Below are 26,985 nucleotides of genomic sequence, written 5' to 3'. Positions count from 1 at the left end.
TTCTTTTTTTATGGTAAATGAGTGGAACAAATTTACAATTGAATTTAGAAAGCCAAAAATGCAATTTGTTTGATTGTAGTTGATAGAAACAAAATGACAGTAAATCTCACTTGGTAGTGCTATTATGTTTTTATTGCCTTAAGTGGCTCAGTGGGTGTTATTTACATAATTTCTTTGTTTTTATGGGGTAATTTAGGGTGGAAAACCAAAATACCTTACATGACATTTTCAAATACTTGTTCTTGTCCAAAGAAGACATTACAATAAATGTAGTTTAAATTTTTGAATTGGCTTTTGTTCATGAACCTAGAAACGGGAAACCTTCGGAACCAGAAGAGGCACAAAGAACTCTGGGACTGCAGTGTGGTCAGACAGAATGCAAGGACAGAAAACAGAAGTGACACACAGACATGACTCACTTGGTTACAGCTTTGTGTTTTTCCTTATTAGAATCAGCAGGCTGCCTGTCACAGACTGATGCTCGGCTAGTGGACTAAGACTCAGCTGTTTGTATCAAGTTAGGGTGCAGCTCGTTGTGCAGGGATTCAAATACAGAGGTATCCCCAGGCCTTAAAGTAATTTAATGTTCTGAAGCTGATGTTTTGAAATGTTTGAATGAAGCACATGGTTAACTGCTATTTTAAATGGTAATATAAGAGCTAATTAACACATGTCATAAAATAATCTGGAAAACATGCACAGAAGATGAAATGCTGTGTCCATTAACATATTTTGAGGGGTGAGTGTGTGAGCTATTTCCATTATGTTTTTGCAAATTGACACAAATGAAAATGTCAGTAGAGTAATTATTTACAGCAAGCCACCATCCTAGGAATTGTGCCCCCACTTCTAAAAATTTTCCAGTGCACATCTTTATCTCGAGGCCATTAACTTCATCATCTTCTGAGAGGAGGCAACATTTTAAAAGGCATTTTTTTTCCTGGTTAAGATTAGCTAGCATTTCACTTTTTACTTTTTTTATTTAAAAAACTTTTATTGAAATATAAGAATTTTTCATTTTTATGGCTTCAGTGTGATACTCTGGTACACTGACACTTGTGTTTTGGTCAACACAGGCTATTTAGGTGATCCATCATTTGAACATTTGTTTTTCTTTGTGATGAAGACATTCAAAATCCTTTCTTTTAGCTGCTTTGAATTATACCTTATAATGCTTTTAGGGGCCATCACATTTCTGGCATAATTAGTACACCAGGAGTTATTCCTCCTATCTGGCCATGATTTTGTATCGATTAACCCATCTTCTTCCTGTCACCTTCTCTCCTTCTACTCTTCCCAGTCTCTTCAAAAATGCTTTTGTTGATTCTCTGAAGTTGTTTTCTATTGTTGCCTTCTAAAAGAGTATGTTAAAACACAGAAGTATTGAGGTACATGTGCAAAGTCTTCACCAAGAAATTCAACTCTTACACTTGAATGAATCAAGAGTAGACCTAAGAAACACTAAAAGTGAATGTGCTTAGAGCTTCAGGAATTGCAATACAGATAGCTTAAAAAAATCAGTGTCAGAATCCAAAGGTATTTTTTGTGGGGGTAAGATTTTATAGGACAACTGAAAAGACATTATATTCTCACAACATTGTAGACTTTGTTCCAGTTTATAAAGTTTCTACCAGAGAAGCATTTTAAAGGGACAAAGGTCTATTACTATTCTCAATATTACTGTACAGTCATGACAGAAAACAAAACCTTCAGAAATCAGGGAAAAGAATAGATAAGGTACACTCTCAAGTTTCCAAATTTGAAATGTTCAAAAAAATAAGTTGCCCAGCTCCTTTAGCAAGCGCTCACTTAAGGCTTATTCAGAGTTTATCCAAAGTGCCCGGGTGTGCGGATTTTCTTCTTAGAAACCAGCTAAGCCTCTGAAATGGGTCAGTGTGCTTTGGGCACTCAATTGCCTCCTCTAGACGCAGTCTTTTAAGCACAGGTGCTAAGTGGAGGGTCTTTCGGAGCCTTACTCACCCTCTGACAGGAACTTGGCAATCCAGTCTGTCCTTAGAATTGGCTGCTCTGTGGGATTCATCAGGAGTTATTTACAAAGCTCCAGTTGTTCAGGTCAAACACTCAAACCCTCAATACAGGGGCAGGAGTGGGAGGGAAGGAGAATGGGAATTGGAGCTGAAGTGACTGCTTAAGAAAGTTTTTTGCTGGAATCTATAGATACTCAATAAAAACTTCATATTTCTTATAGTTACAACCTTACTGATTTTTTGTATTCCTCCAGGGATACAAAACCTGAGTGAAGTGTAGACATAATCAATATTTTCCAAAAGAATGCATATGTTTTTCTTCAGTTAAGTGTTTTCTATTATATTTAAAATTTTTCTTCTGTGCAAGAATAACAGGAGGTAGACACTCTGTCATTCTCTCTTATAGTCTGACTTCAATAGACTTTAGAAACACAGTATTTTTTTTAACTTTCATACACTGCTAATGCAGTTGAGGAACTAAACCAGAAATTCAGGTTAGTGACTTTAGATATTAATGAAGAGTCTTGGAAATACATTCTAGTTTTTATTTTTATACATAAATACTAAAGTCTTTCTTATAAATCATCCTCCAAATTGTTAAGCTTAATACTACAGATCCACATAAATATGTTGCAAGGGACAAACCACCCAAAAATTATGGCACAGTATTGTCTAGGCAGCCTAACGAATCATAGAAAAACAGGAGCAAGAACTTTTAGCACCACTAGATGGCATTCATTCACTGCAGTTTTGACTGAAGATAGCCTTTGAAAGCATCATCAAGGTATGCAGGGTTAGGGGAAGGCAAATGTTATCCATTATTTGATGCTATTTTCCTATCACTTAACACAATGACAAAGCTCAGTTTTATCTTTCCCTGCCAGCTTCAAATCAAATCAGCAAATATTTATTGAAAACTTTGTTCAAAGATTCTTCCTTTGCAAGGAGGGCAAAAAACTATCTTCACTGTAGTGGTAATGCATTTACAACATCTGGCAAAAAATATACATTGCACAGAATTCCATGTAATTTTCTTTTATTACATTGCAATCCCAATTTATGTTGCTATTTCTCATGTAGTTACTTTTCTAAATATTGAAAAAGCACACACATACCTGAAATTTGCTAATATTTTAGTTGGTATTAATCTTTAAAATTAGTATTTCTGAAAACAGAAGCAGTTTTTCATTGTTTATACCTTAAAAATGTATGATAAATGGTGTTCCTAACTGCAATGAGATCTAAGATCCGAAATGGCTTCTGGTGATGAAGAATTATTTACTCCTGAGATAAAGTCTGGAGTGAAAACCCCACACTTTTCACTGCAAACTAAAAGATCGGGAGAGGATATTGATGGAGACAAATCAATCAAAGGCCAACTTTTTTGGCATATTGTATCAGTTAATAATGATGTAAAATTTTGCACTTACCTGTTCTAGTATGTTTTGAAGCCTCTCTATTTCACAGTCTATTACAAATTTCTTCTCCTGTCTTCTATCAAGTTCTTCTAAAAGTTGCCTATAGCTGACATCATTAAAATTTTCCACACATATAGCACTGACATGCCAACCATTTTGTCCTGCTTTTTCCATAATAGCTTGGAGTATTGAGTATCCTATGAGAGAAAAAAAAAGAGAGTCACTAAAAATATGCTTTTACTTTCCTTTAAAGACTTATGCAAGTACTGCATCTATATCAACATTTTTATGCTCCAAACAAGAGGAATGCTCAGATACTTAAAAACCTGAATAGTTATTTCTGAGTCATTTGCTCTTGGTTTCTTTACTCGGGGCAACAAAATCTCTTAAACTATTGATGAAATGAAGTAGCAACACCTTATCTTGTGTAGGCTCTCACAATCTCTCTATTGGAGAATATTCTACTGCTCTAGACACATTTTTGATGAGATAACCCAGAAACGAATTCCACCACCACTTGTAGTCAATAACAATTTCATAAACCCATTTTGTCGTTTTACTCACTAGCCAGAATTCATTTTGAACACAATTTTTATTCTTCCCTTGAGCAAAGCAGTGACACTTGTGGTTCAACTATGGGAGAAAAGATGTAAAAGAAATAGTACAATGGTGCTTTTGAGGATCCATTATTGTTCTTCCTTATTTGGTTATGTGGGAAGATGTACATCGGAGAGGTATTGTTTATTTAACTTCCCCCCTTGGCGGGGAAATGGTTTGGTTTGAGGGGTAAGTCATATAACCACTAGGGTAAGGCCCTGGGTACTCATACACACACTCTAATAGAGGAGACAGACATTCAAATGAACACACGAAATTTAGTTTTAAAAAGGGTAATGATAGCAGCACTCCAGGTAAAGTGTTGGCCCAAGGGAAGGCTTGGTTAAATCTGCCAGGATGGGATGAGGGAAAGAGCACAGAGGAGAAATGAATTGCATCTTGAATGCAGAGAAGGTGTGTGCAAGCTTTCCGGAGGTGGGAGTGTTTATCAGATGAAAACAGCCTTCCACGAGAGGATGGGATGTTCCCTCCCTATTCCCATCCGGATTTCTCCGCATGTGGAGGGGAAGTCATCTGGTCCAAGCACCCAAATTAAGAAAGCAGCTGTGAACTTGGATTCCCAGAACAGGGAATAGGTCTTTACACCCTCACTGTCTTAGAAACTTCCTGCTTTCTCTAGGTCTCAGTTTTGAAAGGTAACGTGAAGGAAGGGGGAAAAAAAAAGAATGTTTGAATCTATCAATAGCCCGTAAAAGGACTGGTTAGCATTGTAGCCTGTTACCTAGTAATTATTTCACTTTATGGTGTGGTATAAATAAAATGTTCAAGGCTTATTTTTTAAAAATTCATACTTATTTGAGTTCATTCTATGAGAATCACCCAGTTTCTCCATCCTTTGGTTCTAGAGTTAGGACACAGAGCTGGATGGATTGAAATGGAAGATTTAAAATGAATACATAGCATTTGCACGATAAGGACATATTTATTCAGTTTTCTGGTTAATATGTGAGTCTCATGGATTCAGGGATTTTGACTTTTAGGTGTGTTTTCTATGTTACAGTTTCAAACATTCTTGATGCTAGTGTTATATCAACAAATGGAATTGGTGAAGAGATCATATTTGATATATAAATTACCTAATACCCTGCCAAATGAAATACTGTGGCAGTTGATTCATTTTTATTTAAAGGACAAAAAAATTCCCCAAAGAGAGAGAAAGAGTGCATTTCTATATAATTATTCTGATATGTCTATTGCTCCATTTAGTCTTTAGTTTGTAATGCATGCCAGCAATTATCTTTTCAAATCTTGCCTAGATTCCCTTCTGTGAAGAAACCTAGTGCTCTTTCTCTTGTTTCCTACTCAATGGATATGTATCCTGATGATATGAAACCTTTCTTCTTCTTTTTTTGTCCAACGATCTACTTTATCTGTTAGAGAGGCAGAGTTAGAGAGTGGGAGAGAAAGAGACATCTTCCATCTTTCTGCTGGTTCAGGCATGGGCCAAGCCAAAGCCAGGAGACAGGAGCCTCCTCTGGGTCTCCCACGTGGGTGGCAGGGGCCCAAGGACTTGGGCCATCTTCCGCTGTTTTCCTAGGCACATTAGCAGGGATCTGGACTGGAAGTAGAACAACCGAGACGCGAACTGGCACCCATACGAGATGCTGCTACAGGTGGCAGTGCAGCCTGCTTCACAACACCAGCCCCGGTATGAAACCTTTCTTAGTGTTCATGCCTCATTTATTTTGTTACTGGGACTTGTTCTCTGATGGTAACTGAGGCAATATTCCTTTTTACTAATTTTTGATAACTTTGAACGTGTTCTTATGCTCAAAGTGGATACTTTAAAATGTCTATTGCTATCTTACTTTTCCTTTTTCCTCCTTTCATTTGTCATCATTCACAAATAACTCCAAGATATTTTGTTTGTTTGACTGAGTGTTGTAAAATGACAAATATGGGTCACACTCACTGAAGTGGGTTTCCTGCTCCCTGGGATCAATTCACAACTTGGCAGTTTTCTAGACATTGCTGCTTTGTTGGCATTGAGTGGCCGTCAGGCCTCATGTCACTGTTGGGCAGCCCTGTTGTTTTAATCTCCTGCTGACATAACTTTACAGAATGTATAACCACAGTAGTTCTGATGAAAGTTATGTATGTTCCTACTTACCTTATGGTATTGAAAGATTTACACTAATAAAAATATAATTAAAGTCCAGCATTTCATTATTTGCTTCTGCAGATTTACAAATGATTCTATAATTGAAACAAGACAAAGCCTTAGGACACAAGCTCTGTTAAATGCCAAAGGAAATTGGCCACCTAAAAAGCTCCATTAATCATAGTCAGAAATAAATGGCATCTTTTCAAAGCAGTACAAAGGACAAGCAGCTACAGTTTCAGAGTGTAGCTGAAACTTATATTCTTTACAAGCTGCATTTGATTTTAATATGCTCTTTTATTATTCATTGCTACTCAGATATGTGTGTATTATTTATTGTGTCAAGATAGCTGAGAATATATTGTAACTATCAGAAAATACTGCTGTTGAATCTATGATTATGTAACTTAGTTGTTATATAAACTAGAAAATCACAAGTCAAGTCACATTATTGCTACATCTGGCTGTGATTTGTATCTTCTAGCTATTAGAAAATTGGTAACATATCATCGGTCAAAATATGAGTGCTGCAATTTTAGGTGAATATCAGATTCCTAACTGAAAATTTATTACTGTAAAGGGTATTTTAAGTCTTGCTTCTTCTCTACAAAGATGTCTAACATTTTAATTCAACATAATTTACTGAAAACCTGATACATGTGAGATTCCATAAAGTAGATCAAGAGAAACCAAAAATGATTCTTGTCTTTATGTGGAATTCACTTCACAGCCGAACTGAGAGGTATCCTTATGCAAAGTATACAGCATTGCATACTGTATGATTTCAAAGGAATCCAGATAAATTTTTAGAATAGAGGGGGGAGGGATATGGTACATAATAGGCTTATAATAAGAAATCAAAACCTTTTTCATAGTTATTAAAGAATACTATATGTTGCACATAGTTTAAAAAATGTTATATTAAATATGATATTATCAATTCTGTTAAATAGAATCACAGTGAGGTAAGCAGTCCTAAGCTACTGAAGCCTTGCACATCCTTATCATCCAGAGAGAATGACCTATTTTGGATGAGTAGCACCTCAGAGATGTTGCTGCTAATAACACAAGCTGAGTTTATTTATTCTATGTTCTCTTTTTCTAGAATTATTTGATTCAGCGGTCTATATACAGTACAGCAGAAAAAAAGGCAGGAGAAATTTATGGCAGAGAGGAGATAGTTTCAGAAAGACAGGGGTTTTCTTTATATCACAAAAAACTTCACTTGGATAAGGACTGCCCAGAGCCTACTGTGCGTTTCAGTGGGAAGAGGTTGGTGTACTCAAAATGAGCAGTGTGAATGGGGTTCTGGATATGGAAGTCATATTTCAGAGGCATGAGAAATTGAGGACAAAGTAGGAAGAGATGAGAATGAGACATATCAAAGGGTATCATCAGAATAATGGATTATTGAGAGAAGGCATATGCAATTTTGATGAACATGGGGTAGAGAAAAATCTGACTGCTCTTTTCTATGAGGTGTAGTTGAGCTTGAAAAGGGAGAAGTAACCAGAGGAGATAGCAGCAGCTTGTATTTACTAAAATTAAAGCCTCCCTCATTAATCATTTAGGCCATATGCAGGTATCTGCTAGTACTCCATCAACTTCTGGCACAAGTGCCAGTGTCTAAAACTCATGGTTTTGAGGATAAAGGTGTGTGTGCTTGGAGGTCTACTCAATGCTGCTTCTCTACCTGACTCAGAGAGAGGAATACAATCCTGCAATCCTCACCGCATTTAATGACACCATGCTGCAACTGTGGAGCAGATTTAGTAACCATTTAGTTTGGATTCTTTCCAAAGCAGCTTAGTACTGAAATAACATGTTCAAAGGCCGTACTCTGGACTCCAAGGTCTCAGCTCACAGAAGGAGTAGCCAGAGTTGTAGTTTGGTTAAATTATCTGCAGCTGTGACTGTAGCATTTATTTATGCTGTAGTTTAAGAAGGGCATGGTAAGAAACAGCAAAAATTTCCCCACTTACACAGTTTGAAGCTATAATCATATATGTACATCTGAGATAAGATGCAATATCCTGCATTTTCCTTTTCTACAAAAAACCAAGAATACAAATTGAAAATCTGTCTTCAAAGATGGATTGAAAATGACCCTTTTCAACAAGGTAGTAATTTTGGGTCCCAGCTTTTTCCAAAGGCCTCTTATGTTTTTGGAAAATAACATTCATTGTCTCTGACTCCTACATTAGGGTGTTCCTACTTAGTTCAGATGATGCCTTACGATCTGTAAAGCTGAAGTATTGTAGAGGAATCAGAAAGTTTTTTTCTACTATGAATACTTTTCATCCACAGCAACGGAATTTTCATGTTGGCATGTGGATCATCAGAGTAAACACATTTCCTGACCCCTCTTTTAGCCAGAAATGGCTCTGTGAAATGTATTTTGAACAACAGGGTATGGGTGGAAGTGCCTAGTGGAAGTTTCAGAACACTCTCCTCGACAGACTGTATGATGGTGCTTTTTATCCCGCCTACCTGAGCCTTTATCTTGCAGCCTAAATCAGAATGCCGCCCCCTCTCTGTTCATAGTCAAGGCTGTGAGTAATGGAATGGCTGGACAGATGGAACTTGGGCCTCTGCCTTATTGAAATAATTTTTTTTAAAAGAAAAGAAGTGGGGACTTCACATCACAGAAAGGGACTTGGATTGTGATGTGGTCCTCAGAGGATGGAGAGAGCTTGAGGGATAGAAAAGGAAGGAGCTACCGTATTACAAGGCAAGGGCACACAGAGGCAGAAAACTGGAGGAATGCTTAGATTAGTAGCAGTTGATAGTTAATAGACATGTTAGTTTGCTGGCACAGTGGATTCCCAAATTACATTATGTTCTACTAGCATTTTAAAATACAATTGGATCTCAGAACAGCCCTGTGAAGTAGGTATTATCCTCACTATGGAGGTGAAGGTGTTTATATAACTTCTATTAACTCACAACCCCACTAAGTGGCAGAATTGTGAATTGAACTCAGGTCTTCCATTCTCAGGTTGAGAGACTTTTCACCACACTTTCAAGGGAGAGCAGGTGCAATTAGCAGGGAAGGGTGAGGTTGTGTTGTAAAGGTTTTAAAATGATAGGTATGAACCCTTTTTTCCTTATTTCCTTCCTTCCTTCCCTCTCCTCTCCTCTCCTCTCCTCTCCTCTCCTTCTTTCCTTCCTTCCTTCCTTCCTTCCTTCCTTCCTTCCTTCCTTCCTTCCTTCCTTCCTTCCTTCCTCCTTCCCTCCCTCCTGTTTCTTTCCTTCTCTCTCTCTCTCTCTCTCTCTCTCTCTCTCTCTCTCTCACACACACACACACACACACACAATCTTATAATCTGTGCTACCTTAAAATTTATTAAGAATCTGACCCTTTCTTCTTCCTCTGCCTCCACTTAGGTCCAGTCCTCTTCCCAGAATTACTGCAGTAGCCTCTGCATGGGTTTCCCTGCTCTGCCTTTGTCACCTCCACACTATGCATAGCAGAACTTCAAAAATGAAATTTTTTAAAAACAAGCCAGATCACACCAATCATTAGTGAAAATTCTCTAATTGCTTCTCTACATCGGCCTACAAGTCTCCACATCTCTGGCCATCTCTCTTTCTCTCTGACACTCAAAAATCACCAACAAATTGACCAATTTTCCAGGTGTGCTCTTGCCTCAGGCTCCCCACTGGAGTGCTGTCACCAAGATGGGTCTACAGGATTTACCCTTTCACTACCTTTAGGGTTTCAGTAACACTATCTGAGACTAAGTGATCTAACATGTCAACTCCTTCATCCTGAGAACACCTCCCACCATCTAACATACGCTGTATTTTACTCACTTACTTTGTTTACTGTCCATCTTTCCTACTTGAAAGTAAGTTTGTTCAGTTACAGACTTGTTTTGTACACTGCCTAGAAAAATACATGGCACCTAGAAGATGCAGTACTTTTGAATACATAATAAATAATCAAATGATGATAACAGTGAAACATTGGAAGATTTCCAGCAGGAAAGACACAAATTTATAAATCTGCTGTTATATGTTAGCCTGTTATAGTATAAATGATCAGTGAGAGTGGAAAGAGTAAGAAGAAGCAGAATCCAATTAAGAAGCTGCTAAAATTCACACAGGTTTAATGGAATGATTCCTCTCATCTAGACTACAAAAAAGGGAAAGGGCCAATTTCTTGCTTTTTACAAAATTCTACACTTATTCCCTCTTTCTGTATTTATCCATATAAAAAGGAAAACATTTTTCATTGTGTCAGGTGGCACCATATGAAATTACCATTTCTGTTGGTCAAAATTAGTCAAATATCATCAATGTCTTATGGTTTAACTGATAGTTTCAGAATTAATGATAAATAATATTAAGCAGTAATAAAGTGACTTAAAATGTCTTAATTTATGATTCATACATTTAGGCCCTAAGAGAACATGGCAGGTAAATGCAAAAACTCCCAAACTGTGCATAGGGAAATTCTGAATGGAGGAGCCAAGAGCCATGCACATCTCAGCAGGGATATCTTAGAGTATCCTTGAATGTCATTCTACAGTTTTCATTATCAATAGATCTTCATAGCAGCCATTGCCAGTCACTAGGAAAGCTAAAATAAGTTTCAAAAAAGTCAGAATTAAAGTAGATGTTAAATCCATTTCAGAAAGATCTCCACTCTAAAGGATTAAAACAGAAATATTTTTGGTTCATAAAGACAAATCCTGAGCTAAGCCTGAAATGGTGGCTTATTGTTTGAAGATACAAGATAGCCAATGATTTTGGCCGGTGCTGTGGCTTAACAGGCTAATCCTCCGCCTTGCGGCGCCAGCACACCAGGTTCTAGGCCCGGTTGGGGCGCCGGATTCTATCCCGGTTGCCCCTCTTCCAGGCCAGCTCTCTGCTATGGCCCGGGGAAGGCAGTGGAGGGTGGCCCAAGTGCTTGGGCCCTGCACCCGCATGGGAGACCAGGAGAAGCACCTGGCTCCTGGCTTCGGATCAGCGAGATGCGCCGGCCACAGCGGCCATTGGAGGGTGAACCAACGGCAAAAAGGAAGACCTCTCTCTCTCTCTCTCTCACTATCCACTCCTCCTGTCAAAAAAAAAAAAAAAAAAAAAAAGATAGCCAGTGATTTCCATTAAATTCTGTTTCTTAAAAGACCAATTTATTCTACCCTATGTTGAAACTCGAGTCCAACAGATCTCATTAATGAATCATGAAAGCACCCACTAGCAACAAGCCACAGAAGTGTTACACAACATACTAAATATCAGTTTTCTATATTCACATTCCAAGCTGTGTACTGTAAATAATATTAATTTGTATCTGGCTTTTATACACAAAACCAAACCACTCATTTTGGCTGATTTGAAAGTGATATTTTAAAATGTTACTTTTGTTTTTTTCTTTGGAGCAGGAGGAGCAGTGCATAATTTCTCCTGATGATTCTGGTGAAAGGATTTGCATACAATCACAGACAATTTCTGTTCCTAGCAGGAAAAAATACAGGATGAAGTAAGTATTCACCATATGATTAGCCTAATTTTTATATCCTACTGAGGCTAGCTCAGTTCCAACCAGTCATTGTAAACTGTGTCAGTGACTGAGAGTGAATGCATTTGATTACTCACTATTAAATCTCTTTAGTGAGGAAATGACACTGAGGTGGCCATCTAAATACAGAGTGATTTCTTGAGCAGCATGCCAGGTGACAAATGATGGCTTCAGTGGTAGACTCAGCTGTTTTCAACTGCAAATGTTGTGTTTCTCATTTCAGCTCTGTGGTTCTAAGGTAGGTTATTTGAATTCCTTAACTTTCCACTTTTAACCTTCTATTTAATGAAGGTGATTATTACAGGATTTTAATCAGTCATGACACCTTTTTCCATAGCTGCTAATAAAAATCAGCTTCATTCCCCATGGCTGAGAGACTCTAGGGGGTTATTATCTATTTGATGGGGACTTCATACATTTCTTGGGAGAATCACAATATATAACTTTGTATCCTCCCCTCCACCCTGCACCCCACCCCCCACCCAAACAAAAGACTGGTTTGGGTATGGTGGCACGGTAGATTGAGCTGGGACACCCACCTCGAAGACTGAAGTGCCTGGTTTCGAATTCTACCTCTGCTTTCAATCCAGCTTCCTGCTAATGCACCTGTGAGGCAGGAGATTATGGCCCAACTATTTGGGTTCCTGTTACCCCTATGGGAGACATGGATAGAGTTCCTGGCTCCTGGCTTCAGCCTGGCCCAGACCCAGCTGTTGGCATTTTGGTGAGTGATCCAGCTGATGGAGATATCTCCCTCTCCCACTCCCTCTCTCTCTGTCAGTCTGCCTCTAAAATCAACCAATCAATCAATCGATGTTCACCAAAAGAAATCCAAAAGCCTAGCTTTTATTCCTGAATGCTGTATTTGGATATCAGACATTCCCTCTGTCACTTAGAAACCCAAAAGATAATCTCAGATTTGTCACTATCCTCCACTCTAGTCCCAGTCCAATGCTGATTATTTCTTCCTAAATATATTTAAGATATTTGTGAACAATTCCCTACTTATCAGATTTTTCAATTTTCCTTCACTGATTACTTATTGAGTGTTGACTGTATGTCAGATCCCAGTTCTAAAGGCTGCAGAGATAGAAACAGATCAAACAGTGAGAGGTGCTTACGTGCATGAAGCTCATACACCCCTGGCTGAGGCAGACAATAGCAAACACACAAGCACTTAGAGTACCAGGAGCAGCAGGGATAAGTGCTACGACAATAAAATAAAGGAAAGAAGAGATAGAAATGACTGGGGTGGTGGCGGGAGAGAGGTGTTTATCTTCCCAAACCAATATCTTACTGTCTTTCTTGGATGTGAATCTGTCAACTCTTACCAACACGTGGTATCTCTTTGGACAAAACAGATTTTTTGCCTTCAATGGCTTGCAATGGCTGCTTCTGGTGCTAAGAAAGTCTGTATTCTCCACACTCACTGGCAATGTCTTTGATTAAGCCTCAGTTTGAGCCTACTTTAGGAGCTTTCTCTGACCTCTACCTTGTTGAATGTTTGTTTTTCTTTTATGTTTCCCTTGCTGTTTGTACAGTGATTACAGCTCATGCTACCCTAATTAACATAATTATTTATGATGTAAGACCTATATGGTACATTTGAAAGTGCTAGGTAAACAGTGGGCCAGTGTGGGTCTTGAGGATGTTCAATTAAAACAAGTGTAATCACTTGTCCAGTTCCTTTCAAGTATGAGACTAGTTCTTTTTCATTTTCATTTCCCTACAAATATGAGAAAGGATAAGACCAATAACAGTCAATTAGAGCAAACTGAATGACAAAGGTAAAAGTCCTTCTTTTTTATATACTCCCATCTGATCAAGCTTGATAATAATAATAACAAAATAGTGAACAAAAATTTATTTAAGAAGGCCTGCCTAATCCATGGCTGATACAATCAGTGCTTTGTGGGCAAGTTACTTTTGTTATCTTCATTTTAAATAGGAAAATGGATGATAGAGAAGATAAATTCTTGTTCAAGATCACTTAGCTATTAATTGGTAGAGCCAACTTCTGACTTTTTTTTATTTTTTCCATTCTCCTCTACAGTGTGGTCTATGATACAATGAATACTCAGTTCCATTCTGTTGGGGTTAATTATATTCCCATGCTAAGGGTTCGTTTTTGACCCAGGAACATCTCTAGCCATGGTGCACTCCTGACTAAGTGCTATGACTTTGGCTCTTCACATTGTGGATATGGTTTTCGCTTTCACTTGAAGTTCACAAGGAAGCAAAGTCCCCTCCCCAGCCTGTCTGGCAGGTCTGGCCTGACTGTTACAACCTCTGCAAAGACTACAATAATGAACAAAGTTTCTTTCTTCAGGACAGCCTGTGAATTCTGCCCTGTGGTCCAGTTAGTTAATGATGTTGCCCCTGGCAGGTTCAGGAGCATCACCTGCCTTCTCTCTGAAAGGACATCAAACATTAAATTGTAGAATTAGGTCAGCTTCACTCAAAAAGCTTTTGAGTTACTACTTAGATCTATCTATATACTTGCCCAACTTTTTTTCTAAAAAACTCACAAAACTCCATAGGACTATTTCATAAATTAAACTGAATCATAATGTGGAATGACTTTTGTTAATGCAGGGATTAATCAAGGCAAATTTTCTGAATAGGCATTACGATAGTAAATTTAAAAAGTACTTATAATTTTAATTGGAATAAATTTGACAAAATTTTAATGGATATAAAAACATTTGGTCATGATTAAGTGTAACAAACTTGAGTTAAGTATTATCAGGATGAAAAGTCAAATCAAGCATTTTTTTTTTATTAAAAAGGTACAATGTGTCAATAAGTTCAGGTATGTATATATATATATATATATTTTTTTTTTTTTTTTGACAGGAGGAGTGGATAGTGAGAGAGAGAGAGAGAAAGGTCTTCCTTTTTGCTGTTGGTTCACCCTCCAATGGCCGCTGCGGCCGGCGCATCTCGCTGATCCGAAGCCAGGAGCCAGGTGCTTCTCCTGGTCTCCCATGCGGGGTGCAGGGCCCAAGCACTTGGGCCATCCTCCACTGCCTTCCCAGGCCATAGCAGAGAGCTGGCCTGGAAGAGGGGCAACCGGGATAGAATCCGGCACCCCAACCGGGCCTAGAACCTGGTGTGCTGGCGCCGCAAGGCGGAGGATTAGCCTGTTAAGCCATGGCGCCAGCCGGTATGTTTTACTTTCTGAATTGACAATCTATACTATGTATCTTGGGTATCTTAGCTGAAATTCACTGACATTTTCAAGGTTCATTTGTATGAAACCAACACATCATCATCAAATTAATTATGAATATGGATATTATATATGGGCAAACATTGTTATGATCTCTCTAAAACTACTAAGTTTATTGAAGCAGCGTCCTTTAGAACACAGGAAAAATACAGATGGTTTATTAGATTCAAATCCTTTTAGAAACTTTGTTTTTTTTTTTGTTTGTTTTTAAAACATTTTCTTCCCCCAGAAACCTTTTATTTAAGAAACATAAACTTCATGTATTTCATAAATAAAACTTTAGGAATACAGTGATTCTTTTATCCTACCATACCTACTCTATACTAAGTAAAGACTCTACAAATAGTATGGGGAAAAAAACTGTTCCACACTGACCCATGAATTCCAGTATGAAGAATGAAGATTTGTTTGTAGCACTGATTATGACCTGAAGTTTAGGATATTACTATTTATTATATATCTTTGGTAGTCAAGGTTATAGAAGAGATCATCAATACTCTATGAAGTTCTGTTTGTTTGGGCTTAATTGTCCTGAGACAGCTACTTCCAAGTCTATGCAGCTGCACTCTGCTTATTTGGGGTTTGTACACTGGTCCTGCCTCATTTGTTCCATCTACATACAGTAAAAGCTACTTTGGCTGTGCTGCTCATGCTAATCTGTTTAAACAGGTAGTCCAGCTTCATTGCCAAATTAACTACTCAAAACTGACTCCTCAATTAGCTATTCATTTTACAAAAGGCAAACATATAAAACCACAGACTTATTGTTATGCCAGTGATAGTCACTCAGAGGGGATTCTCAGTGTCTTCTTAGGAACTGTGCTGGAACTGTTCATCTAGATCCATTTTTCATTTGCTCCACCTGTCTCGTGTTGAGGTACAGGATATTGATCAGTATGGCCTGCACTCCTGATTTTTGGATTTCAGTTAAGTTGATGAAGAGAAGTCATGTGTACCATATCATAGGGACCAGAATGAAATCCATATGTTATTTCTATGATTGTTTTCCAGACAAGTCAATGTGGGGGTGGCTGCATCCCTTAAAAAAAGGCCACAGCCTCTGCTATTCAGCCTTTTTCATCTAGCTTCCCTCTGTACAACCACATCCTCTCCTTCCTTGCCTTGTCAGGCTCATGGTGATAAAGGCTTCCTGGGGTTGCTGCTGCTTGGTTAAGAACACCCATCCTTTCAGGGTTGATATCTCTAAGCTCTGCCTGCACCTCTTTAAGAAATTCCATTAGTAAGCTCTTCTGGATTTCCTACTTAGAGAACACCATTTGTTCTCATCAGGGTAGCAAACTTAGTGAAGTGTCTTATAGTCCAAAGCAGGACACATTTAGTAGGAAGAATACATAAGTACAATTTTTCTATGCATCCTACTATAGTCTCACTTTTATGTAAATTCCAAGAATTGCAGAAATAACATAATTTTTACCATGCTTTCATTTCTTTCTGGGATCAGAAAAAGAGTATGCTCTAACCTTATCTCCTCAGACATCCTCTCTCTAAATAAGCTACATTTTAATATTACCTCAAACATAAGAATAAACATGAATCATCATGTTGTATACCTGGAATATATACAGTCTTTATTTATCAATCAAATATTTTTAATTAAGTAATTTCTAGCACAGTAGTAAAGAGTTGCATTCTGTCCCTTTGTCTTTTAAGAGTAGCTTTAATGATCTAATATTCATTTTATAATAAATAATAAGCAATATTTTCCATTATGCTATTGATATATCATTTTAATGAACTGGACATGGCCAGGAAACACAAAGGCACTGCCAGCCAACTGCTGCCATAATTAATAGCTTACCTGACACAAAATATGTCAAAATTAAAATTACTTTTTGGTGAGCATCATTACAAATTAAATTAGTTAATTATAAAAAATCTTCCTAGCAAATATTCTGATTAAATTCCAGACAGTATACTTTTCAGTTCCTGCAAGCAGGTAGTCCACACCAGATGTTTACCTAGTATCCAAACAGATATTCCATAGGGGCACCCAAAAGGAATTGTCAGGGGTTCAAATGGGTGAGTTTTAATGCCTGTTATTAACTTTTTCAAATCTAAATATTATTCCATTATAATGTAGGACATTAGGGTCACAATCAAAGAATTATATAAATGTTTGATCTAATAGATCCAAAGTTATTTTGCAGGAAAAGTTCTGGTTTGTCTAAAATTAATTTTTCACAAAGAGCTGAGGACAACTTTTCTATAAGTTTTTTTCACAGTCAAAATAAAATGTCTTACCCTGCCACCTCACCATCTGGTTGATGTGGATTTTGATTCAGTAGGTAACTTTAAAAAATCAGTGTCTTAAGCCCTCATTAATATACCATTAAATTACATGTTATCTTAATATCAAGTGGTGATAGAGAAACTAGTCATGGAATATGTTTCCCCTTTAGTTGTACACATATATTACACACTTGCTTGTGCCTAAGTTGAGTCATTAGATGGTAGAATCTGATTTCACTATTAATTTACAAATACATATAATAATTTACAATTAATGATCAGTTATTTTTCTGTTTTTCTTTGACAAATGAAAACTTAGTATTTCTCTAAGAAGGAATTGCAAGAACCATACTTACTATTTAATGAGTGCTTACTATGTACTATGCTAAGGGTTTCCCATGGATGGTTCTCATTTTTTCAAAACTCTACAGGATAAGCATTGAAATATTTATTAAGTAATTTTTAACAAACATAAATTTCTACAGTGGTGCTCAATACATGTATACACTGTGTAATATCAAATAAGGGTAAATATTTGCATTTCCTCTAGTATCTAACATTTATTTATGCAAAAATATTCAAAATCCTATATTCTGATTTTTAAAGCACAGAAATAATCTATACGTTAACTTTACCTATTGTCACCCTACTGTGTAATAGTACTCCAGAACTCCTTAGTCTAATTAGCTATAACTTAGTACCCATTAATCAACCTTTACCCATCTCTCCCTGTCCACTTCCCTCAATAGTCTCTGGAAAATACATACTTGTAATTTCTATGAGGTTTTCTTTCTTTCTTTTTTTAGAGTCTACTTATGAATGAGATCATGTTACTGTCTCTTTGTTCTCGACTTTTTCTTTTTTCATTTAAATAATAGCCTTCAGTTCCACTTCTGTTGCTTCAAATGACAAGATTTCAACCATTTTTAGTGAATAAGCAATATGCTGTTTGTATATGTGCCACATGTTCTTTACCTGTTCATCAGTGGATAGATACACGGGTTGCTTTCATTTCTTGGCTATTATGAATAGTGTGGCAATAAATGTGGGAGTGACAGACTGATTTTCTTTGGATATATATCCAATAGTGGGATTGTTGGATCATATAGTAGTTCTATTTTCAGTTTTTTGAGGTACTGTCACACTGTTTTCTACATGGTTATGCTAATTTACATTCCCACAGTATACAAGTGTTATCCTCATCAACTCTTGCTCTCTTTTGTCTTTTTGACAATAACCGCTCTAACCAGAGTGAACTAACATCTCATGGTAATTCTGATTTACATTTCCTCAATGATTATTGATGCTGAGCATTTTTCATGTACCTGTTGGTGGGATAGTTAATTTTATCATACTTTTTTCATATAGAAAAGCACCACTTGCAAACTGAGTGGGAGATTGCAGTTTCTAAAACAGCTACAATAAAATCTCCCTTTCCACTTACGCTTCATCATGCATTGACCCTCCTCCCACTGTGGAGGTCAAGAGGCTAGGCAGGCTAGTGACTACTGAGAAAGTGATGCTATGGGATGTCCAAGGCTAGATCATAATAGCCAATATGGCATTTTCCTGTTCCTTTTAGGATGATTGCTTTTGGAACTGAATACTATAGAGTAAGGAAGCTTAAGCACACAGAACAAACGACACTTGTTGGTGTTAATAGCTGGCAATCTGTGAAGCTCCAGCTGATAGTTATGATCAACCTCTAGACACATATATGAGAATCCTTGAGATCATTCAGCCTTAATGACATCCTACCAAAATTTCATGAGAAACTCTTGAGTGAGCTAAGCCAACTCTCTTTCAGAATCATTGGGGGTGGTAACAAAATGATGACTATTGTTTAAAGCTATTAAATATGGGCGTGAATATTTTAAAGCAATGTGTTCAGAACACTGTACAAGGCCACACAGCTAGTAAGCTGAACCTGGAGATGGGCATAAGTAGTCCTATTCCATCACCTACACTTCCACTAAACCCTACTGTATCCTACTTACTGTCCTCTAGATACAGTAGGATATATACAGGTCTATATGCATAAATGCTTGGAATAATGTTAGTGTGTTTATGCTTATGTGCATGGGTATGTATGCAACAGTAGTAGCAGTATTAACAGTAGTAGTATCAGAAGCAGAACTATATATAAACAGTGGCATCAGCAGTGGTAGTACAAGTGGTCATAGTAGCATCAGTAGTAGTATTAATAGTAAAGCAAAATCAATAGTTGTAATAAAAATAGAATTACAGCAGTAGCAGCTTCACCAGTTCTACTAACTTTAGTCATAGTATTAATATCATAGCTGCAGCTGTATTAGTATTAGTAGTTATAGCAGCAGATATAGTATTAATAGTAGCAATAACAGCAGTATTAATAATCATAATGGCATTAGTAATAGTATTAATAGTAGAAGCAGCAGTAGTATTCATAGTCATAGTAGCAGCAGCAGTGGTATTAATAGTAATAGCAACAGTACTAGTAGCAGTAACTGATAGCATCAACAATAATAAAAGCAGTATTCTCTAGATAGTACCAAAGTGTACATTCTTTAAAAAATTTGGTAGATAAGATAATTATTTCATGGAATAGTTTAACTTCTAGAATATTTGGTGAAATATGTATATTGTTAACATATTTTTCCAGTAATATAAATCTTAGAAATGCAATAAAATCTACAATATGCTGTGGATAGATAGTTACCCTAATAAAATTGCTACTGAATAGTTTGTTTGTAATGCAAGTTTTATGATTGATTTTCAATTCATTAATTTTCATTTTACTCCCTGCAAGGGCATTTAGGGTCTGGGTTACACAATTGTAAAACACACCTCTCACTAGAATCCATAATTTTCTAAGCCTCAATATTCCATTTGAAGAGGTTCTTGGAACATGATGAGGTCAGAGGATAATAGAAAAGTAAAGCATTAAGTATGTTTAATAATAGGCTATTTGTCCACAAAATAATCTGAAATCTTTTCAAGCATGATTGAAGGCGACTTGTGTCTCAAACTCATTCAGACAGGACTGGCCAATTTACAGGATTTGGAAGGGGAGGTAATATATGTCTCACTAAACTTTTATCTCAATGATATTTAATTTTGAAAGCTTATAACTTCTAGGAGGTTATACACTTCATTAGAGACATTTTTTAGAGTCAAAGGAAATACTTTTAATATTACACTAGAATATCAGTTGTAATCCAAGACAGTGTAAGTAAACTGAGACACATGGGCCAGTGACTAAGCTTGGATACATAAGACCCTGCCCTCAAGCAGTTTATAATCTTCAAATTTCTCCTTATTGTGATTGAGGTCTAGCAAAAAAAAAAAAAAATCACAGAAAAAATGACCAATGGAAGAGGTCATGTGAAAGTATTGAGTTTTAGGTATTCAACTGGTCCTAGGGTCTCTTTTGTTCTTCTTTAGCCCTAGGGCAATACCCATGAATCTGAGGAGTTGCATGTAATTCTTTGATCACTTTTATTTTATTAGCCTAGAAACATGACATTAGTAGAAGTTTTTTGAGGTGTCTAGAGCTAAGGGGCAGGAACTGGAATTTAGTATTTTAGACCAGAGAATTCTGGATCCCCATTGTTTGAAGGATATTGAGACCAAGATTATTAGAACTGTGGTGGCATTCCTGTGTGTAGCAATGCAGGCATATTTTAGTTTGAGAAGATATTGAAAAGCGTGATGCATTTGGACTGACAGAATATACTCATTAGATTTTATTTCTGAAAAGCTAAATTACATTTTAATATATGAGTATTCAAACATAGGCTCTAATAATTTCTGTATTGGATAAACAATTTCGGTATTTATTGTATGATATATTTTGTATTCAAATAAATTTAAACATGTTAACAAATAAACATATAGTATCTTACAAAACAACAGAACAACCTGATTTGAAGATCAAGTGGCAATATTAGGCAAGCAAATTCACTTCCAATTCTATTTCATATTGAATCAAAGCATTTTTCAGCTGGGAGGAATCATAGTGACAATTTAATCAAACCCCTGATGTGGACACAAAGGATGAGCCAGAGTGGCTACATGCCTTGCCTAAGGCAGAGAGCTAGTTCTGGGAAGAGCTAGTTGGTGGTAGAGAAAGATCTTAAAAGTAAAAATTTCTTCTTGGCTCTGAGGACATTATCCTCGTTCTTGGGGTAATCCAGAGAGGAAAAAGTTGAGAGAAAAATCAGTATTCTTCAGTAGGATTTGAGCTATTTGGTATGGTTAATGTAAACTCTCTTAGTTTTGGACAGAATAGATAAAAAGGAAAAAAGAACAACAAAAGAAGAACATGCCTATTAAGTTACCATGAAAACATATCATTTAAAAAGGAATTTAAAGATTGGCTCAGTCTGGTTCTCTTTTCCCTTGGCATCATCTTCTTCTAGAAACAGATTAGCATTATGAATTCTTAAATTTTTCAGTGATTGGCTCATCCCAGCCTGAGTAGCCCTGAAATTCCACTTGCTGTGTGTTTCAGGGAAGGAGCCATCTTATGGTATCTTACTGCTAAACATTTCTTTCATTCTCCCCTTAAAATTAGTGGTGGCCACATCTTTGGAAGAGATAAGAAGATAAGGGCCAAGAATTATGGGATTGACTCATAACCTGCTTAAGCAGACAGTTAAAGTATCAGCTGGTAGAGTGACCTAGAAAGTGGTCAATTATCCATTGGTGCAGGAAAGTACCATCTAATCTTGTCAGCCAGTCCTCTTGGTTCTACTTTCAAAGTATGTCTGAAAACTTCTCAACAGTTCTGGTCCACATCACATGTCATCTCTCACCTCACTTACTGCTCTTTGACACTTTCAGTCTGTCCTCATCACAGGGATCAGCAGATCCTGTTAAATTGGACAACATCCTGCATCTCTGCCCAAAATCTCTAATAGCTTTCTGTTATTTAGGGCAAAAGAAATCTCCTTGTAATGTCATTTTGCCTTTGCACTCTTATTCTTGAACTACCCCTCCCTTCCTTGTCAGCTTCCTCACTCTGCAGTAGTCGGACTTGGTTCATTGTTATTCCCCAGTCAGATAAGGCACACTCTGCTCAGGGCTTTGCAATGCTGTTCCCTTCTCCTCTTTTCACAGAGAGCTACTTGGCCCCATCACCTCTCTCAAGTTTCACTCAAATGGTACCTTTTCAAGGAAATCTTATCTGAGAACATAACTAAAAAATAAAAGTTCAAAAATTCAAAAATTTCACACTCCTTTATCCCCAGTGCTTAGTACACCATAGGCACACAATAAGTAGTAATTCAGTGAGTGAAAGACAGTTAAGTTGCTAGTGCTCTTTATTAGCTATGACATTCACAGATACCATTACAAGGCATCTCCTAAAATGTCTCTAGATTTTCATTGGGGAGAATGAGATAAACTGTTTAGTTCTGAGGGCTGTAAGTTCAGAACTGGAGTCAGATCTCAGTGTGATTATGGAACAAGAGTAACAAGAAAAATGGAGGCAATCACTTGCATTGACTTGGCCAAATTTTTATTTTTAGAAGAAAGAATATTTCTTAAAATTGAAAAAAAATTAACTTCACAAAAACTCTGTATACTCTATTTTCTCTCAATCATCTCTGGAAGGTGGGTGTGAAAGAAACATGGGCATTGGTCTTTGGACCCAGAGTCCTCCTGTAAGTCCCAACCATCCACAGGATAAGGTAGCTCCTCCTGCCTACCAGGCCACAGATAGAATTGTGGTTGTGTCTCAATGTTGTCATCAAAATTCAAAATTAAGGTAATATAAAAAGGTGTTGGGACTAAGATATTGATGTAGAAACAAGGGTGAAAATATTCTTGAAAGACTCAAGAATTTTTCTTGAAAAATCTTACTTTGCACTTGTCTTTAGTTTAGGTATCAATTGACATATTTGACTTTACCAGGGAGAAATAGTTTTAGATGGAAATGATGGTTGAAAAGAAACCAATAAATGTATAAAGGAAGATTCAGCATCTGAATTTTGCCATGCAGCAAAATGCTTAAAGAAATCTGAAGTGGAATTCAAATTTTGTGGCTTCTTAATAAACAAGTAGCAATGTTTATGTAAGCTAAGATGTTTGCTCGTTTTCAGAGCTTTCCATAAGTCATACAGGACAAAAGTAGATTTTTTTTTTTTGAGGATTTAGAATGGTTGATTATGAAAAGGTCTAGAAGGGTAAGGAAAGGTCAAAATAACTTGGTTAATAATAGATGAAAAGGAACAATTTATGAAACCACAGGAACACCAAAATGGAGGAGCAGTTAAGATTCCATTTTTTATCAGACTGTAGCTTTCTAACACATGCACAATTTTTCACCATGTTTTGAGTCTGTGAGCTATATGTACTATTTTGAGTTTAATAAAAGGCAAACTTAAAGAGAGCATCTTTGAAGTAATTTTGGAGAATTTCACAATATAGAAAAGAAGTAGCATTGTCCAAGCTTTCTAAGTATGAAAGGGCATGGCTCCCCATCACCCATATTATAGCGCACAACAGGGTGCATCCTAAAAGGCTGCACACATATGCTTCAGATATATTTGAACACTTCTGTCAAAACAAATCATTTCGTGTTCCCCTACCATATTATCCTTATTAAGTTTCCATGAGTTATGCTGTCAATTTTGAGAGACAGCTGTGGAATTCTAAACAAAAATAAACAACTTGAGAGCATTTATTAGAGGTTCATCCAGTGCAGTAGAATAAATAGGTTCTGGTGCCAATGTGACTACTTTGTTGTGAGTAACAGATTGGTTACTGAAGATTTTAAATAGTGTCAATAAGAAAAGTCCCATGTCTAAGATTTTATAATGGTAGAAAATTTTAGTTCAATTTATAAAAAGAAAAACATATTGCCTAATAATAAATAAGAGTCCCAAGGGATTTTAACCTACTTTTCAAAAGAAATAAGAATTATTGGAAATACAATACCATCATCTGTGACAACTTGTCAAATATTAGCAAAATTGTTTTAAAATATATTTTACTTTCGTAGTAATAGTATGAATATTTTCAAAGATATTATGGACCTGACCTACTCAACATGCGTGAAAAGTCTAAATAAGGTAGGCTCAAGTTTAATTTTCCTTTATCTAGAAATGAAATTAAAAAAATTAATAAAATAAATTAATAAAAAGTTATTGGGTTCCTGCTACTCTCATGGGACATGTGGACTGCATTCCTGGCTCCTGGTTCCCGCCCAAGTCTGGCTCCAGCTGTTACAAACATTTAGAGAATGAATCAGTAAACTGAGCTTTCTTTCTTTCTCTGTGCACATTTCTCTGCCTTTTAAGTAAATAAGTAAGTAAATTAATTAATGAAAATAAATAGCATCAATGAGCAAAGACTTGTGTCCAAAATGGCAGAAAACTTTAAATTTACAAAAAGAAAAAAATGTATTGCTCACGAAAAGTATAAAAGATGCCAGGGATTTAAATAATATTTAAAGGAAACAAGAATCATCTGAAGTATAGTAATATAGACTCTAATGATTTGTCAAATATTAGTTGAACTTTTTAAAAAACATATAATTTCACATAATTTTTCAGATAATTACATAGGGCCGTAACTGGAACTGCATTCAGGAATTTACTTAGGAGCTTTGAGATTATAAGGAGTGGACTACAAAGCAGGGGAAACTCTGTTACTTTATACAGAATGAAATAGGCCGATGGTCCTAGGTAGGCTTATGTGCTCATGTAGAAATGAGCTGATGTTATTGCTTAATTTGTAAGAATGGAACTTCCTAAAATGTGTAACATTTTTCTACTAATAAATACATATATAAATAAGACAGAAAATATTTGTCTCAATATTTAGGCTGCTACCCGGGATGCCCATATCCCATATCTGAATGTCTGGTTCAAGTCCAGGCTTCACTTTTGATTCAGCTTTCTGTTACTGCATATCCTGAGAGACAACAGGCGATGGCCCATGTACTTAGGTCCCTAGTCACATGGGAGACCTGGATTGGGCTTCAGGCTCCAAGCTTTGGCTTGGCTTGGCTCAGCCCCAGCTGTTGTAGGCATTTGGGTAGTGAACCAGTAGATGGAAGATCTCTCTCTGTCTCTGTCTTTGTCTATCTCTCTATTGTTCTGGTCTATCTGCCTTTGAAGTAAAATGAAAATAAATTTAAAAAGTTAAAAATAGAGAAAAAAGAACTATAAGTATCAAACTAGCTGGGGTTTAAAAATAATTTTGATGGCCGGCGCCGTGGCTCACTAGGCTAATCCTCCGCCTTGCGGCGCCGGCACACCGGGTTCTAGTCCCGGTCGGGGCACCGATCCTGTCCCGGTTGCCCCTCTTCCAGGCCAGCTCTCTGCTGTGGCCAGGGAGTGCAGTGGAGGATGGCCCAAGTGCTTGGGTGCTGCACCCCATGGGAGACCAGGAGAAGCACCTGGCTCCTGCCATCGGATCAGCGCAGTGCGCCAGCCGCAGCGCGCTACCGCGGCGGCCATTGGAGGGTGAACCAACGGCAAAAGGAAGACCTTTCTCTCTGTCTCTCTCTCTCTCACTGTCCACTCTGCCTGTCAAAAAAATAAAAAAAAATTAAAAAAAAAATTTTGATGTTCTAACATAGCATAGAAAAGTAAATATATTTTCAGAGAATTTATATACATCCTAATTATCCATCACAGAATTAGACTGACTTTGGCAAACCCTTTCCAAAAAAAAATAAGTACGCAAGCACGAACTCTCTATTGAAACAGCATCTCAGGACCATTTTCTGGATTGAATTGAAGCCACAGAATATTAATGAATTTCTGGAAAATTGTAGATCACCTTTAAGATTTTGCTTCTATAGTATATCTGGAAACAAGATGTTTCTTGGAAGAACGAATCTATATTCAGCCCAATGAGCCACCCTTGAGCCATCTGTGCCATATTCCCCTCTGCCTCAGATTAACTTTGGTTAGGTGGGTATAGAAAGAAGATTCTACTGTGATGTTAAAGTCCTACTTTGGGGAAATTTGGTGGAAACTGGAGATAAACTTCACTGGGGACATGATTTTCCTCTTGGGCTTTATCCCACTGTATGGAAATTACTTTAAAAGGCTCAATGAGCTCATGCCAGGTAGGACCATTGCCCTGTTTCCACCTCTACTGGGAAGAAAACAGATATATACACACAGACATTATTCCACAGCAGACGTACAATGGAGTTTGTTCTTGAAAGGGTGGGAGAAAAACCTTACAGAATTGTAACTCACAGAGAACCATAATTATTTGATTAGATGGTTTCTACTTATTAGGAAATATTGCTATTGTTGAATACTTTATTTTTACCTTTGTCTTCTGTACAAAACAAGCTGTAATCAGCTTCCTATAATCTTAATTTATTTTAGTGATCAAAACCTTAGTATGAACATGAAAATTGCTAGAAATAGATCAAGAATTTTGAAACCAATCTAAATACAATGTCTTCAGAGGAGAGATGCAGAGTGGGTTTTATCTCTCCAGTCCTATTATGAGTGTTTTGGAAAGATAAGTGATTGTAATAAGAACAATTAATCATTTTGTCATGTTTTCTCACCTAGCAGTGCAAGACACAGTAATAGTTCCTATTTATAATTATAATATGGCAACACAAATTTTTAATATTTTTACTTAATTAAAAGATAGTAAGTAGCATATTAGAGCTTAAAAATCATATGAAATTCAGGATTCTTGACTTAAAAAAACAGTTCATCACACTAGAAGAACCTACTTCTTAGAAGTATGGAAGGATCTTAATGATTATTGAGTCCTACATGGTGCTTCTCATTTCCCTTTTAATGTTCAAATCTACTCTCCCTCTGTTCTCTCCTAATCCTTTTTTATGATGCTAATTGCTCCAGCTGTGGTCTTGGATCCAGCATGTG

The 26,985-nt window shown here is 36.9% G+C and overlaps 1 protein-coding gene across 5 annotated transcripts in view; it reads right to left on the bottom strand.

Annotated features, from left to right (window-relative positions):
- The window catches only part of GRIA4 (glutamate ionotropic receptor AMPA type subunit 4), a 389,167-nt gene that overhangs the window by 104,455 nt on the left and 257,727 nt on the right, over positions 1 to 26,985 (bottom strand). For all 5 annotated transcript variants that reach the window (XM_062198338.1, XM_062198335.1, XM_062198340.1 and 2 more), the window contains one exon: positions 3,419 to 3,603. In XM_062198338.1, the coding sequence (XP_062054322.1) occupies positions 3,419 to 3,603 (185 nt within the window). The remainder of the gene's footprint in view (positions 1 to 3,418; positions 3,604 to 26,985) is intronic.

Source organism: Lepus europaeus, chromosome 7, assembly GCF_033115175.1.
Source record: "Lepus europaeus isolate LE1 chromosome 7, mLepTim1.pri, whole genome shotgun sequence".
NCBI classification, from domain to species: domain Eukaryota; kingdom Metazoa; phylum Chordata; class Mammalia; order Lagomorpha; family Leporidae; genus Lepus; species Lepus europaeus.
Note: the sequence above shows the minus strand (reverse complement) of the source record. Positions and strands in the feature narration are given on the sequence as shown.